Source organism: Schistocerca americana, chromosome 2 (assembly GCF_021461395.2).
Source record: "Schistocerca americana isolate TAMUIC-IGC-003095 chromosome 2, iqSchAmer2.1, whole genome shotgun sequence".
NCBI classification, from domain to species: Eukaryota; Metazoa; Arthropoda; class Insecta; order Orthoptera; family Acrididae; genus Schistocerca; species Schistocerca americana.
Genome location: NC_060120.1, coordinates 903,892,270 through 903,909,047, shown reverse-complemented (window position 1 = coordinate 903,909,047; position 16,778 = coordinate 903,892,270). Strand labels below are relative to the sequence as shown.

Sequence of the window (16,778 nt, the reverse complement as noted above, 5' to 3'; positions counted from 1 at the left end):
TATTAAGTTTCAATACGTGAGTGGTGAAGAGATATAGCGTAAAGGTTGTGGGATGCAAAATTTCATAAAAGTTAAAACCAACCTCATAGGAAGTTCATCAGATTATTTATTTAATAACAAAGCTAGGGGAAAAACATTTTGTTGAGGAAAGGCATAATATTATCAAAACAAAATGATGCGTCAGCATAGGAAACAAAATAACATAAAATAAAATATATATTTTTTTACGTTTCTTACACGACTTACAGTGACTTTGCTGACAGTCTAGAATAGTTAAAATAAAAATAAAAAGTTCATTTGGAATTTCAGAACTCAAAAGACACACAACTGTGAACAAAAAATTATCTTCTTGTAAATTAGATGATATTGTCACAAATAATTACGCTTCTTGCGTTTGGTAATTAAGTACTTCAGAATCGGAAAAGAAACAGTCTCTACTCCGTTAATATGTACACAAAAATTCAAATTAAATACTTCTCAACATAAATACTAAGATATGTACAGACACAGTACAAACATGTAAGTAGTCTCTCTCTTAGCGTCTAAATTCATAAGAAATCCACTATATTTACAAATTTTGGCAATCGTGATTTTTTAAGGACGCAAATGTTTTTGACAGACAGTCATTCAATAAATAATATATCTAGGCAGTATCATTTAAATGTATAACTAAACATAATGTAAAGTGTAACTCAACACGCTTCTAGTGTTATAATCATCTTAAGCGCTAAATTATCTAGATTACAAAAAATATATATATTTATAGCATTATGTCTTGCATATGTACAGCGTTTCTACGAGAACGCTTTCATTCAGTTTTGACTAGTGTCAAGTAATACGCTTTGGGATGACTACACAAACCCTGTACAATTAAACTCAGTCATCTGTAAGGAAAATTACAATAGCTTATGGCATCGGAAGGTACACTCTTTCTTTTAAATACGAGCGTCGCAGTCGTGTTTCGTTTAATTACAGTAGATTTACAACAGCGGACGTCAGTCTTCAGGGCAGCAGCCGCCGCGGCCGGCGCGCCGCAGGTAGGAAGACGAGGGCAGGCGAGGCCCTCCCCGGCGCAACTCTTTGAAAACTATATTGTCTTTAGCGTCTCTCAAGTATTTACACAGACGTATGTACAGAACGCTTTCACTGTTTGCCCAACTGTCTCCGAGATAACTCCCCGGTGTTTGTCGGCGCGTGTTTGCCGTCCTCACAGATAACGCCGGTCCGCTACCCCTCCCAGCGAACACACACGCACGCCACACACACATACATACACACACACGGGTGAAACTCCTTCCCAGGACGATTTATGATCCCTTCGCTCGACCACCCCTGCGCCCAGAGGGGTGTGCGCGCTCTGACCAGCAGGAACAAGGAGCGGGAGGAAGCGGAAACACCTGCTACAGTGTATCGTGTAAGACAAGTGTTCCTACTGTAGCTCTTCTAGGGTTAAGACGCACAGGATGAGACGTAGGCGGAAACTTAAAAGAGTGGAAGGACAGAGGGATTCATGTAAGAAAAGGCGACAATGAAAGATTGGTTGTGTCTGGATACTGACGATTTCTATCAAACGGCTGACTTACGCAGTTCTGGTTTACATTTGCATGAAAATGCAGCCGTTGGAAACGAAGGAGATTCTTCACTTGTTGCCTCTCTATATATTAACGGTCCCGAGTAAAAGGTATCGATCTGAGAGAAGAATTTTGATGTTTGTAAACATATTAGTATCATTGGTAGTGCCTTTATCAGCAAGTGTGTGAGCCTTTGTGTATGAAAAACTATTGAGTAGCATGGTTTGAGAGAGGAGAGAAAATGGAAACCGTAGTAACTGGGTAAATTGGGAGAAATGCTGTGAATGATGTGCCAGCATATACGAAGTACCTGAAGAGCCTCTCACCAGCGGTGTGAATTCTGAAAATGGCTGGGCTGCGAGTTGCCCGTCCACTTGATAGTGGCTCGTCCCCCATTTCGAGTATATAGGGAAGAACTTAGTCACCAATATATTCGGCTCTAGACTATTACCTCAGATGCATGGTAAAATCATTTGGAGCCATATTCTTATAGCTCAAGGGTAAAAACTTGTGGAGCAACGCACGTAATCGAACTCTTAGACTAGATTCGAGTGCGGTGTAAGGCAGTAAGCACGTTTCATTGCTTGCACAGCAGAATCTTGAAGAGTAGTGACAAGCCCGTTCGTGGTAAACGGGGCTCTTTGCGAGCACGCACTTCTTCAATGCCTACTCATTTCTCCAGGATCTAAGTCTGAACAATAGTTCAGAAGTGCCTAGAAATTGTTTTGCTACAAGCGACCAAATTGGGATGGACCGGCGCCGTTGCAGTTTCTTGTTACACAGCACTGCTATGCTCAAGAAGGTACTTCGATTCTGGATTCCTGAAGAAGGGGGTAAGGAAATGGAATTCTGATATAGACTCAAAGTCTTAGAAGATTGTCATATGGAGGGGAACTGGACATGACGATATGTGAAATTGACACTGCAATAGGGAAAATGGTGAATGGGGAGACTCGTTTGGAGGAAGCGGTAGAGGGGCTGGTGGAGTCAGAGGGCTACCAGCGCTGAGAAGAGGGGCGGTTGACGTGTAAGAGGTGAGAGTTTTTGGTAAGCATGCACTACTTCTTTTGTCCAGGCTCTGAAGTCGGAACAGCAGATCACAAGTGCCTAGTTGCTACAAGCAACTACGTCTGGGCCAGCGTCGTTCAGTTTCTCGATGCACAGAAATGGCATTGTTGGGACTATTGATGCTGAAGAAGGCCTGTCGGTTCCAAATTCCTGGAAAACGGGCAATGAAAGTAAATTCTGATACAGACACGTTCTTAAAGGATGATCATGTGGAGTGGAACTGGGCATGACGAAATGTGAAACTGACACTGCAGTAGGGAAAACGGTGAACGGGAAGAGACTTCTGGAGGAAGCGGGAGAGGAGTTTGCGGAGTCGGAGGGCCAGCAGCGCTGAGAAGAGGAATGGTTGACGTGTTGGTGGTGGGGGGGGGTGGGGGGGGGTGAGGTGTCCGTAGGGGAGCCGCCTAGAGACACGTGTGGATGGTCTTGACGGTGCGGCAGAGCTTGCACTTGACCTCGCAGCACCAGTGGAAAGTGCACGCGCAGCGCTCGACGACGGTGATTTCCTGCGTGCGGTAGCCGCGCCCGCAGCACATGAGGTCGCAGCCGTCGACGCCGATGGAGGTGTCGTTGCACTGGCGGCCGTGCGTGCCCTGGATGCCGAGGCGCGGGTTGCGCTCGCAGAAGCCCGGCGACGGCTCCAGGTACACCAGGTCCTTGACGCCGGGCGGCTTGTGGTCCGGGTTGTAGGGCCGCAGCTGCAGGTTGTAGCGGCTGCGCTTGCCGCCGCCCGGCGCAGCCGCGTTGCTCAGCATGACGCGCGACGCGCCGTCGAAGCGGTCCTTCAGGTTGTCGCCCACGACGCGGAAGCTGGGCAACCGCATCCAGCACGTGCGGATCGTGCACGAGCCCGACATGCCGTGGCACTTGCACTCGCGCCGCATCTCCGACACCACGTGCTGCAGGCAAACACAAGCGACACGTTCAGAATCAGCTCTCAGTACAGTGTAATGCAAGAGATGTCATTCAGCGTGAAGCTCAGCTGTTGTCTGGTATTTGGTCAGTCAGTGGATGTCGCCTGTATTGTTTGAGAGGACAAAAAGACTACACACCATGAACTACACTACTGGCCATTAAAATTGCTACACCAAGAAGAAATGCAGATGATATACGGGTATTCATTGGACAAATATATCATACTAGAACTGACATGTGATTACATTTGCACGCAATTTGAGTGCATAGATACTGAGAAATCAGTACCCAGAACAACCACATCTGGCCGTAATAACGGCCCCGATACGCCTGGGCATTGAGTCAAACAGAGCTTGGATGGCGTGTACAGGTACAGCTGCCCATGCAGATTCAACACGATACCACAGTTCATCAAGAGTAGTGACTGGCGTATTGTGACAAGCCAGTTGCTCGGCCACCATTGACCAGACGTTTTCAGTTGGTGAGGGATCTGGAGAATGTGCTGACCAGGGCAGCAGTCGAACATTTTCTGTATCCAGGAAGGCCCGTACAGGACCTGCAACATGCGGTCGTGCATTATCCAGCGAAATGTAGGGTTTCGCAGAGATCTAATGAAGGGTAGAACCATGGGTCGTAACACATCTGAAATGTAACGTCCACTGTACAAAGTGCCGTCACTGCAAACAAGAGGTGACCGAGACATGTAACCAATGGCACCCCATACCATCACGCCGGGTGATACGCCAGTATGGCGATGACGAATACACGCTTCCAATGTGCTTTCACCGCGATGTTGCCAAACACGGATGCGACAATCATGAGGCTGTAAACAGAACCTGGATTCATCCGATAAAATGACGTTTTACCATTCGTGCACCCAGGTCGTCGTTGAGTACACCATCGCCCGTGCTCCTGTCTGTGATGCAGCGTCAAGGGTAACAGCAGCCATGGTCTCCGAGCTGATAGTCCATGCTACTGCAAACGTCGTCGAACTGTTCGTGCAGATGGTTGTGCAGGGGGGGGGGGGGGGGGCGGGGGTGTCCACCGGGACCGAACTGCACAATAACCCTGGAAGAGTGGTTCGGTATGTGGCGGCGGAGGGGTGAAGTGGACTGCGGTAGTCGTCGTGGGATCGTGAACCACTACGGCTGCGGCGGGGGCGGAGCCTCTCCGTCGTTTCTAGGCCCCCGACTAGCATACAGTACAATTATTAACTCGACAATGGTATAAATTCAAGGTTTCCACATGGTTTTACGTAAAGCTTGGCAAGAAATGAGAGTGACATTAACAACAGGTAGGAACTGTTAGATAAAACCGGAGTTTTGGCCTTCGCCTTTGTAATCTTATTCTGGAATTTTGCTTCAGTTGGATTAGGGAAACCACAGGAAATCTCAATCAGGATGGCGAGATGACACGTGTTCCAAATACAAGTCTAGTGGGTTAACAATTCACACTCCTAGTCACAGTGTGAGGGGCAGATCTAAGAACCAAGTTAACATTCATTCATTCTAAAAGGTGATTAGAGGTGCTCGATGTTAGTTTGACAGGCACTAGCAGACAAGGGGATGTCTCACTGAACACCAGAACACACATAAACAGGAGGTGTTCAGGACGCATTGGACAACATAACTCCTATATTACGAACTAGCTAGCGGTTGCCGCTTGGGTGGCGCGCGGGTGGAGGTCATATGTGAAAGAGCGTGTGAGGCCGGTGTATGTTGTGTCCATTAGTCAGGACGGCTGCCATCAGTCAGTGGGGATGACTAATTGTGGCTGCGACACCTGACACCAGCCGTGACAAGTAGGCCTACTGTAACCGTCCGTCCAGTGCCTTCTGCCCTTGTCAGCCGACAACACTGCTCCGAGGTTGCTCATTCGTTCCCTGTTAAAACCGATATGCCATGTTCTACCTTCTGAGCAACCGGTGATTGCAGCCTGCTTACAAGAGTGTCGGTTCCCAAGCGACACCGGGAAGAGCGCTCTAGTCGCACGTGAAACAACATACAGTTGACTATTGCCAGGACGAACCTAGATAAATCGAATTTGGCGATGAACCGAACGTGTGAAGCCTCTCTAAGAACACCTCGAAAATCGAGGAAATCCTTTTTTGTTTGGTACACTCGATAAATTGAAACGATTGTCGTGACATACCGCGCCAAAAACACATTCTCACAGGAGAGGACGCAACATACCTGTCGGTGATTATGTGTTTCAGGTCATTCGTCAGGTCATTTGATGCTAGTCTGGTGACTGAACGTTTCGGGTTCGACGAAAATGAGGGTAGACCCACTAACTCAAAAGAAAAAAACTAACTTTGATTTTATGATGTTTTATGGAGAAAATACGAGCGTTGATGACACAGTTTGTCCAGCATGGAGAAATAAACGAACTGAAATTTTCTTACGAGTTCTTAGAAATGTGCAGACACTTTCCACAAGTGAGGCTGTGGTGAAGAACGACAGACAGTTGTTCGTGTCGTATCAACATGTCCCCACGTGCCTAAAAACGAGTCCTTTCGAAGATTTCCTAGCAGCTACGAGTGGCGTGATATGATACATAAAAAGCCTTAATATCCATTTATAGCTGTTGTCATTTGTGTTATTCTATGTTGGAGAACTGTGTTTAAATGGCGACGTGTTAGTTTTGTAACCTTCGTATACGTATGGCCATGAGATTAATAATAATAATAATAATAATAATAATAATAATAATAAATGTGTGCGTGCCTTTAATTTGAAATCCATATTTATTATCAAAATGGATATATACACTGAAGATCCAAAGAAACTTGTACTTGTACACCTGCATAATGTCGTGTAGGGCCCACGCGAGCACGCACAAGTACTGCGACATGACGTCGCATGGACTCGACTAAAGTGGTGCTGGAGGAAACTGATACCAGGAAGCCTGCAGGGCTGTCCATAAATCCGTAAGAGTAAGAGGGGTTGGAGAACAGCACATCCCAGATATGCCCAATAACGTTCACGTCTGGGGAGTTTGGTGGCCAGCGGAAGTGTTTAAACTCCCAAGAGCGTTCCTGGAGTCACTCTGTAACAATTTTGCATTTGTGAGGTGTCGCATTGTCTGGCTGGAATTGCCCAAGTCCGTCGGAATGCACAATGGACGTCAATGGATGCAGGTGATCAAACAGGACGCTTACGTACATGTCACCTGTCGGGTTCGGTGTGGGGAGGCGATAAGGTGGGTGGAGTGCTGTGGCCAGTTGTGGGGTTGTGAACCACTGAGGGCTACGGCGGGACGAAGAATCTCCGTCGTTTCTAGGTCCCCAGTTCAATACACAATACAATACACCCCCACAAAATGTTGAATGGAAACACGTTTACCGCTTATATTTCCACTGTTCTTGCAGTAAAACTGTCGCATCAAGTATGAGTTTTAATTTACTACTGTGTACGTGGCACATTTTGCAGACGGTATTCACATATACCATTGAATGTTCCAACAAAATTATATCATTGTAAGACTCATGGGTCAGGAGATACGACTTTCGGGGAAAAATTAGCTAGAGATATGTACAGATACGTGTAGAATATGTTTAATATATTTGTCATGTGCGTTCGTGGTTATATACACGAAAAGAAAGCTTATCCTTGACATCTGAAACGATTTCAACCAAATTTGGTACACACATTGGTACGATCTGTGGCGGTAAGACCAGTCAGTCTCCTATTGGGGTGGAGGTCATAATGTGCAGAGAGAAGCGGAGGCGGCAGGAGAAGACAAAGAAGGGGAAGAAGGAGACAGACACCAATAGGGGAGGGAGGAGAAGGACAGAGAAATGGGAGAGGAGGAGATGGACTTAATAGAAGATGGGCACAAATACATATCCAGGTTAACACCGGGTTCTCAGTATTAAAATGATAAATAATGAAACTGGCCAAAAGTAAATCTTATTTTGGGTTCTGGTTGTTCCTTTCAGCTTCCGTTTCTAAGTTACTGAAACCTCAGTATCAATCTTTTAACGTATGCTCGTATTTCGGCTTTTCACTGTTTCCACTTTTATCAGTAGTACTCGCGTTATCGAATTCTCAGTTATTCGAATGTTTTGCTACTTCCGTTGAACTCGGAGGTGTCTAGAGTCGACTGCACATTACGACAAATTGGCACAAAGCACGCTTCCTCGAGATAAATTGTTCCTCTGGTCTCTCAGTCGGCTGTGCTCCTTTTCAGAGTCAACAGAGAAACTGCAGCGGTGGTAGCCAATACTCGGTTCGAGTGTTGTGCTCCCATACGTGGCGCCTTCGAAACAGCGACGAAGTAGGACTGTGACCTGAGCTGGACTTGGCGGAAGGAACAGGTGTCGCGTGCGGAGCGGAGCGGCGCGGCGCGGGTGGCGGGAGAAACGCGGGAGCATCCTAGGCAGGCCGCCGTTACTATGGAAATGCCCAGCAGTTCTCAGGCCGGCCAGCGGCGTCCCTTGGGGTGGACGTGACGGCGTGGGAAGACGGGCGCTGCTCGCGGGGGCGGCGCGGGGGCGTGTCCCCAGAGAAATCCGCCGCCGCCACCCGCCGCTCGCCGCAGTGCCGCTGCGCGCACAATGCCTCCTTACGAGGGGCTGGGGCGCTCTTTCTCAGGCTTTTCTCTTACGGACAGCGAGCCGCTCCTGCTCGCTTACCGACTCGGCGCACCTACTGTGCAACAATCTCAGTTTCTCCCAGCACTTGGTCCCTACTGATGTGAGAACTAGGACACATCTAGCTCTCACTGGAAAAAATCTGTTAACTCACGATCAGGAGGAAATCTGCATTTCCTAATCCAGTTCCCTCAGCAACGTCTGAGACAATTCATTTACACTGCATTCTCCTTATTTTACTTTCGTTGATGTTCATCTTATATATTTTTTTAAGACAATGGCTGTTCCACTCGGATATTCTTCGAAGTCCTTTACTGTTCAGAGAATTGTCTCAGAATTACTACGTAATCAGCAAACCTCAAAATTTTTACTTTTTCTCCTTGAACTTTAACCACCTTCCCAAATTTCTCCTGTGTGTCCTTTAATGCGTGTTCAGTCAGCCAACTGAATGACATCGGGGGTAGGCTGCAAGTTTGTCTGAATCACTGCTTCCATTCCATGTCTGTCGACTCATATAACTGCATTCTGTGACAGGCATTCAAATGAAAAACGGAGGCTTGTCACAACGGTACCACGGAATGGCTTCGTTCAAAAGTAATCACCACACGTATTAAGTCACCATGCAACAGGATGATTCCGAATGACAGTGTTCCGACAGCTCGATGAAAAATAGCAGAGCATACGGTGGAAACATCTCGCATATACCCCGCCTAAGAAATCCAAAGCTGTGCACACAAGTTCCGGTAAGGTCGTGATGAGCTTCTTAGACTGCAGCGGCCCTCTGTCCGCCGATTTCTTCGAGCATGGAACCACAGCCAGTTAGTGACGCTATGAAGACACTTCGTAAAGTCAAAACGAATGTTTTCGGACGGAATCATCCAGTTGCGCGATAACAGTCGCCCCAAAACTGTCAATCGGGGAAGGCTACGCTTCATCAGTTTGGTTGGGGAACACAGCACTGTCGTCCATACAGCCCTGAACTTTCACCTCGTGATTTTCATGATGTTGGTGACCTAAAGAAAGACATGAGAGGATGTCGGTTTCAGTCGGATGAGGAAGTAGCAGAGTGGCTGCGCCTGTGGATCCGTCAGTGGCCGACAGCGTTCTACGAAGCAGCAATTGGTTTTCTTGTTTCCCAGTGGGATAAAAGTCTTAAAGCGTATGGAGATTATTTTTAAATAGAAACGTTCCATCATCCCGTTGTTGCGGGTGCTCGAGTTTCGTTTGATGGTCCCCTATAGTTTGTATGCAAGTTACAAATAACTTGTGGTCCCTTATCTCATCCATGTTACCTTACAATGTCGAAAGGCATGAAAGGGAAGCAGTGGTTTGGAAGGGAGTGTGACAGGCTTGTAGCCCCTCCCCGATGTTATTCAATCTGTATATTGAGCAAGCAGTGAAGGAAACAAAAGAAAAATTCGGAGTAGGAATTAAAATCCATGGAGAAGAAATAAAAACTTTGAGGTTCGCCGATAACATTGTAATTCTGTCAGAGACAGCAAAGGACTTTGAAAAGCAGCTGAATGGAATGGACATGGTCTTGAAAGGAGGATATAATATGAACATCAACAAAAGCAAAACGAGGATAATGGAATGTAGTCGAATAAAGTCGGTTGATGCTGAGCGAATTAGATTAGGAAATGAGACGCTTAAAGTAGTAAATGAGTTTTGCTATTTGGGGAGCAAAATAACTGATGATGGTCGAAGTAAAGAGGATATAAAATGTAGACTGGCAATGGCAAGGAAAGCGTTTCTGAAGAGGAGAAATTTGTTAACATCGAGTATAGATTTAAGTGTCAGGAAGTATTTGTATGGAGTGTAGCTGTGTATGGGAGTGAAACGTGGACGATAAATAGTTTGGACAAGAAGAGAATAGAAGCTTTCGAAATGTGGTGCTACAGAAGAATGCTGAAGATTAGATAGGTAGATCACATAACCAATGAGGAGGTATTGAATAGAACTGGAGAGAAGAGAAATTTGTGGCACAACTTGACTAGAAGAAGGGATCGGTTGGTAGGGCATATCCTGAGGCATCAAGGAATCACCAATTTAGTATTGGAGGGCAGCGTGGAGGGTAAAAATGGTAGAGGGAGACCAAGAGATGAATACACTAAACAGATTCAGAAGGATGTAGGATGCAGTAGGTACTGGGAGATGAAGAAGCTTGCACAGGATAGAGTGGCATGGAGAGCTGCATGAAACCAGTCTCTGGACTGAAGACCACAACAACAACAAAATGGCTCTAAGCACTATGGGACTTAACATCTGAGGTCATCCGTTCCATAGAACTCAGAACTACTTAAACCTAACCAACCTAAGGACATCACACACATCCATGCCCGAGGCAGGATTCGAACCTGCGATCGTAGCGGTCTCGCGGTTCCAGACTGTAGCGTCTAGAACCACTCGGCCACTCTGGCCGGCAACAACAACAACAACAACAGCAACCTTACAAAGAAGGTGTAGGGCTTTGGTTGAAGTGAATAGGAGAAATCGAATCCAGCAGTAACTAATGGCCGGCCGGAGTGGCCGTGCGGTTCTAGGCGCTACAGTCTGGAACCGCGTGACCGCTACGGTCGCAGGTTCGAATCCTGCCTCGGGCATGGATGTGTGCGATGTCCGTAGGTTAGTTAGGTTTAAGTAGTTCTAAGTTCTAGGGGACTGATGACCACAGCAGTCCCATAGTGCTCAGAATCATTTGAACCATTTAGTAACTAATGGACCTTGATGCGAGAGCGTACGTTCAGTTTATGTGATTTTGAGGTGGTTGGAGTGAAGTGGGATGCTTCAGGTTCCGCGTGGGTGGTTGCCGCAGTGCAGAGGAGCAAGCTTTCATTGACAGATGTGAACTGCGCCCAAGTCTGAAGAGGCATTACGGTCCGCTACTGGGCTGCGGATGCGAGGCCGACAACAACGGCTTAGGAGCTCGCGGCCGAAAGGGAGAATGTCGCTAGCAGATGTGTAGAGGGGACATAAAAAGAAAGAACGAAGGAAGGAAAGGAATTTCACGCGACGCGACGCGGCCGGCGGCCGGTGGGTGGGGAGAGCAGAGCCACCTGGCGGCGCCCCGCTGCGCGGACAACGCCGCCAACAATGGCCACCCAGGGGCGCATTGTTCAATTTGCCACGCGGCGCGTGACGTACGGCCGGGCCGGCGGACCGCGGACGTCTTCATTGTGCGCGCGCCGGCCTCTTTATCCACTGTAAATAATAAAACGCGCCTCGTCGTCCGCGGGGTCACGACCTCGGCCGCGCCGCTCGTCCATAACGCCGGGCGCGACGCGCTGACTCGACGGAATACGTCACCGCCGCGCCGGTGCGTGTAACACATTAATGAGTGAGCGAGCCGGCATTGTCCCGGAGCTGTCGTCCGCCCGTCCGTGCGTTCGCTCTGCACTGAAGGCCGCCGCTGTCAGCAAACGAAAGGGAAGGCGTCTCGCAGGTTATTGTTTATATCTGCCTGCGCCACAACTGACTTGTCCAGCGCGTCTTTGTTCCTCGCTGAGCCAGATTCCTATCTGCAGCGGATAGGCACTCGCTGCAGGAAGTGGCAACTGACCCTTAACATAGACAAATGTAATGTATTGCGAACATATAGAAAGGAGGATCCTTTATTGTATGATTATATGATAGTCACAGCTGCAAAACACTAACGCGAATTCTTTATAGACGAATGGAAAAACTGGTAGAAGCCGACCTCGGGGAAGATCAGTTTGGATTTCGTAGAAATGTTGGAACACGCGAGGCAATACTGACCCTACGACTTATGTTAGAAAATAGATTAAGAAAAGGCAAACCTACGTTTGTAGCATTTGTGGACTTAGAGAAAGCTCTGAAGGTGGCAGGAGTAAAATACAGGGAGCGAAAGGCTATTTACAATTTGTACAGAAACCAGATGGCAGTTATAAGGGAAGCAGTGGTTAGTAAGGGAGTGAGACAGGGTTGCAGCCTCTCCCCAATGTTATTCAATCTGTATATTGAGCAAGCAGTAAAGGAAAAAAAAGAAAAATTCGGAGTAGGTATTAAAATCCATGGAGAAGAATTTAAAACTTTGAGGTTCGCCGATAACATTGTAATTCTGTCAGAGACAGCAAAGGATTTGGAAGAGCAGTTGAACGGAATGGACAGTGTCTTGAAAGGAGGATATAAGATGAACATCAACAAAAGCAAAACGAGGATAGTTAAATGTAGTCGAATTAAGTCGGGTGATGCTGAGAGAATTAGATTAGGAAATGAGACACTTAAAGTAGTAAAGGAGTTTTACTAGTTGGGGAGCAAAATAACTGATGATGGTCGAAGTAGAGAGGATATAAAATGTAGACTGGCAATGGCAAGGAAAGCGTTTCTGAAGAAGAGAAATTTGCTAACATCGAGTATAGATTTAAGTGTCAGGAAGTTATCGGTGAACCCCAAATAGTCATTTGAATGGAGTGTAGTCATTTATGGAAGTGAAACAAGGACGATAAATAGTTTGGACAAGAAGAGAGTAGAAGCTTTCGAAATTTGGTGCTACAGAAGAATGTTGAAGATTAGGTGGGTAGATCAGGTAACTAATGAGGAGGTATTGAGTAGGATTGGGGAGAAGAGGTGTTTGTGGCACAACTTGACAAGAAGAAGGGACCGGTTGGTAGGACATGTTCTGAGGCATCAAGGGATCACAAATTTAGCATTGGAGGGCAGCTTGGGGGGTAAAAATCGTAGATGGAGACCAAGAGATGAATACACCAAGCAGATTCAGAAGGATGTAGGCTGCAGTACGTACTGGGAAATAAAGAAGCTTGCACATGATAGAGTAGCATGGAGAGCTGCATCAAACCAGTCTCATGACTTAAGACCACAACAACAACATGATAGCGGAACAAACACTGGTAGCAGTTACTTCTGTAAAATATCTGGGAGTATGCGTACGAAACGATTTGAAGTGAAATGATCATATAAAATTAATTGTTGGTAAGGCGGGTGCCAGGTTGAGATTCATTGGGAAAGTCCTTAGAAAATGTAGGGCATCAGCAAAGGAGGTGGCTTACAAAACACTCGTTCGACCTATACTTTAGTATTGCTCATCAGTATGGGATCCGTACCAAGTCGGGTTGACAGAGCAGATAGAGATGATCAAAAGAAGAGCGGCGCGTTTCGTCACAGGGTTATTTGGTAAGCGTGATAGCGTTACGGAGATGTTTAGCAAACTCAAGTGGCAGACGCTGCAAGAGAGGCGCTCTGCATCTTGGTGTAGCTTGCTGTCCAGGTCTTCTAGAGGGTGCGTTTCTGGATGAGGTATCGAATATATTGCTTCCCCCACTTATACCTCCAGAGGAGATCACGGACGTAAAATTAGAGAGATTCGAGCGCGGACGGAGGCTTTCCGGCAGTCGTTCTTCCCGCGAACCATACGCGACTGGAACAGGAAAGGGAGGTAATGACAGTGGCACGTAAAGTGCCCTCCGCCACACACCGTTGGGTGGGTTGCGGAGGATAAATACAAATGTAGATGTAGATACCCTCGCCGCCTCCACTCCGCCCCCCCCCCTCCCCCACCCCTAATTTTTATCTGTGTCACTGATCTGCATGCCGATCTTTGCGTCTTTCGAAAGAGAGAGATTTGAGACTGCGCTTCGTGCATTTCTTTCTCACACGCTATTTTGTTTCCAGTGTCCTAAAACTTCCTGTCCCCACCTTTTGTCTCTACTGACTACTCCCGGAAAGTGAGTCTGCTGCAACGCCCCTGGCGTTTTATTGCTGTGCCGTGTCTCGTCTTTTTGGTGTAGTCTTTTTCGTTTAGACGTCGCCGCCAAAATTGCGTGTGTTCTCAGAGCTGTCTGCTTAGCAGTTTGTCGTCTTTACGACAGGAACGGCTCTGAAGGAGAGGGGGAGGGGGGGGGGGATGAGCCGCGCCACAGCCCAGGGTGACAGGCTTTTTGGCGTAGCAAGTCTTCCATTTTAATATTGTTCCAAAAGGACGAGACAATGAAAATTATATAGAGACGAAAAAGTGTGATAATTGGTTGTAAATACAAGTCATTCGTAAAATCTAGTGTCTTATTAGAAATTGTCTGCTGTATTGTGAAACAGATGACCAAGGAAACGCTGAGTTCCTCGCCTTGGTTGCGTATTTCAAAATAGCACAGATCGCAACTGGCAGTGTTGGCAACTTTGTTTCTACCATGGTCTTTCACAACACTTGAAATGTACGTACGTCACCTGGGTAGACACCACAGAAGCGGGAAACTTCGAAAGAAATAAATGTAGATAAATGCCAGCATATGATCGCCAAATGTTTCCTTAAATACCTATATGGCTACAACTGAGAAAAAGACTTTCTAATAAATAGAGAAAGAGTAAGTCAACTATGCACTGCCCATCAATACCATAGTCATTTGAATCCAGACGTTGGGATTAAGGGGGTTTGTCACGTGCAAAGACCTATGCTATCCTCCCCTACCTCATTCTCATTTGGATTTGTCATTTCTCTTCTGCTCCTCCTCATCCTCCTCCTCACGGTCGTCTAATTTCTTTATTTTTGTTTGCTTTCTAACTTTTTTTTATAAGTTTCCTCTCATTCCCTTTTCTTCCTCGGTGTTGAAGCCGTAGTGAATGCATATTAATGTTTAAGATAATACGGAAACAGTAAAACCTTATTTTGGAGCTGAAGCAACTAAGATGCACGAACTGTTTATCCAGTTTCGCAGCATTTCACACTTTTTGCTCTCCAATAACTTCATCTATCATATACCAGTTACTTTTCTCTGCAATAAATGAAGATGCTTTCAAAACCGCTTGTTTGGAGCCATAAATCATAGTCATGGGATGGTGGCAATGATGCCTTATCAATATTCGAGCACAGACATTGTTTCTTAAGCATTACGGACATAAGCATTACGATTAATGCACTTTTTCCAACAAATACAGCATTTGTCTGTCACTCGCTGTCCTGTAACCATCCACTTCGTACAGCAGAAGCGAAGACGATAACGTCGACAATGCAGTACCCAGGTCAGCTGTGTTGGCTGCTACAGGTATCGTGCTGCACACTCCCCTTTTCTCAGGGAACGTGAAAAAGTGAACAGATTTACTTATATATTCTGTAAGTGACATAACTTAATTTTGGAGTTATTACTCAAAATGTATTACACTGCAAACGTTACAATACTGCTTCACTGGCTAGTCCCTCATACCTAGCCTAACTCTGTTCTAGAAGACGTATTCACGACTTATGGAGCCATTCCTGCTTTAAAGATGAAAGAGACACTTTGAGGGACTATCCATTTTAAGCAAATACCAAAATATAGTGGCAAAATATAGGAACAAGCAATGATAACAGAGTTTATCAACATCCACAGCAGAATTGGTAGTGGAAGTTCTTGTCAAATATGGTGTAGTACATCATTTACACTGAGAACAAAGTGCTACCCAAACATTTCAGAACATATACAATAATTTGCTCAAGAAAATATAAACTTGCAAAGTGCGAACACATCAGACAATATCTAGGACGCAATGAATAGCATACTTTTGTAATTTATCCTTTCGGGAATGTTTTCTTGCGAAGTGCCAAATAACACCAAACTTATTTTTCTCGTCAAATAATTCTGACATTTTCATTATTGAAGTAATTTTCACTAAAACACGTTTATCTATTTACGTTCTTATTTATGGACAGTGTAGGCTTTTTGTCTGTAAAACGTACACACATTTTTGGTTTCAAACATCTCGTTGATCGTGTAAGAGAAAACTAGTGTGTCACGAAAACAAAGCGAACAACACTATAATGACTACGGAGACAAGAAAGCATAAAATCCATTTCTTGTGTAAAACGGATTTAAGACCGTGGTTTGTCAAATCTGTTCCGTCTACAACGTGTCTCTTCCAGTCGTAAACTGTGCAAGTCATAATACTTTGCTAGACGTTACGGTCCCTTCCGTGGAAGTGCAGGTTCATTTACGGAACACAAAAAAAAGTGTTTAAATCGCGCCCGACCTCCCGAATTGTCGTTCCTGAAATCGGTTGATGTGAATGTCAGAATGGTTCGTTTTAAAAGGACACGAGCAATTTCGTTTCCCATCCCGCTATCACGGCTTTTCCGTCGCCAACGGCCGCGACGCCGATAGTAAAGTAAACGACAGTCCTGCACACTTGTGAAAATTGTGGGACATCATAGAAGAAAGAGACTCCCACATTTCAGAAGTTGTCAGTGGTGCCATATATTTAGTACGTTTGTTTTGCCCTCTGTGACAAGCTGTTACTGCGAATCTGCCATGTATCATTTGTTGAGTGCAACAATACAACCAGACTGCCGTGAGTGGAATTATTAACCTGCGCCAATAGCTGCAGCTGCAGTAATAGATCTGAACAGGTCGAACGCCCCGGAGAGAAAACGCGCAGCTGCAGGCAATAAGTGGACCACTCTTTGCTCGCTATAGTCGAGAACGAGCAGGGAGTGAGTGCGATACGCCGATTTGTAATGCCTGTGCGTACGGCCGTTTAGTCCCCGCGTCGCCGCTGCCGTTCAGTTCTCACGAAAGCGATCTGCGGCTTATGGCCTGGTAACATCCACGTGGGACAGCGATTACGTTTTTACGCGCAGCTGCCACCGCCCTGTGTCTACACAGCTCGCTATTAAACGTCGGCCTTGC

At 46.1% G+C, this 16,778-nt stretch overlaps 1 protein-coding gene across 1 annotated transcript in view; it reads right to left on the bottom strand.

The window, feature by feature from the left end:
- Positions 1–265: 265 nt before the first annotated feature.
- Positions 266–16,778, bottom strand: part of LOC124595910 (protein Wnt-1-like) — a 232,260-nt gene continuing 215,747 nt past the window's right edge. Inside the window, exon 5 of the mRNA XM_047134821.1 lies at positions 266–3,538. Coding sequence (XP_046990777.1) covers positions 3,044–3,538 — 495 coding nt within the window. The 3' untranslated portion in view covers positions 266–3,043. The remainder of the gene's footprint in view (positions 3,539–16,778) is intronic.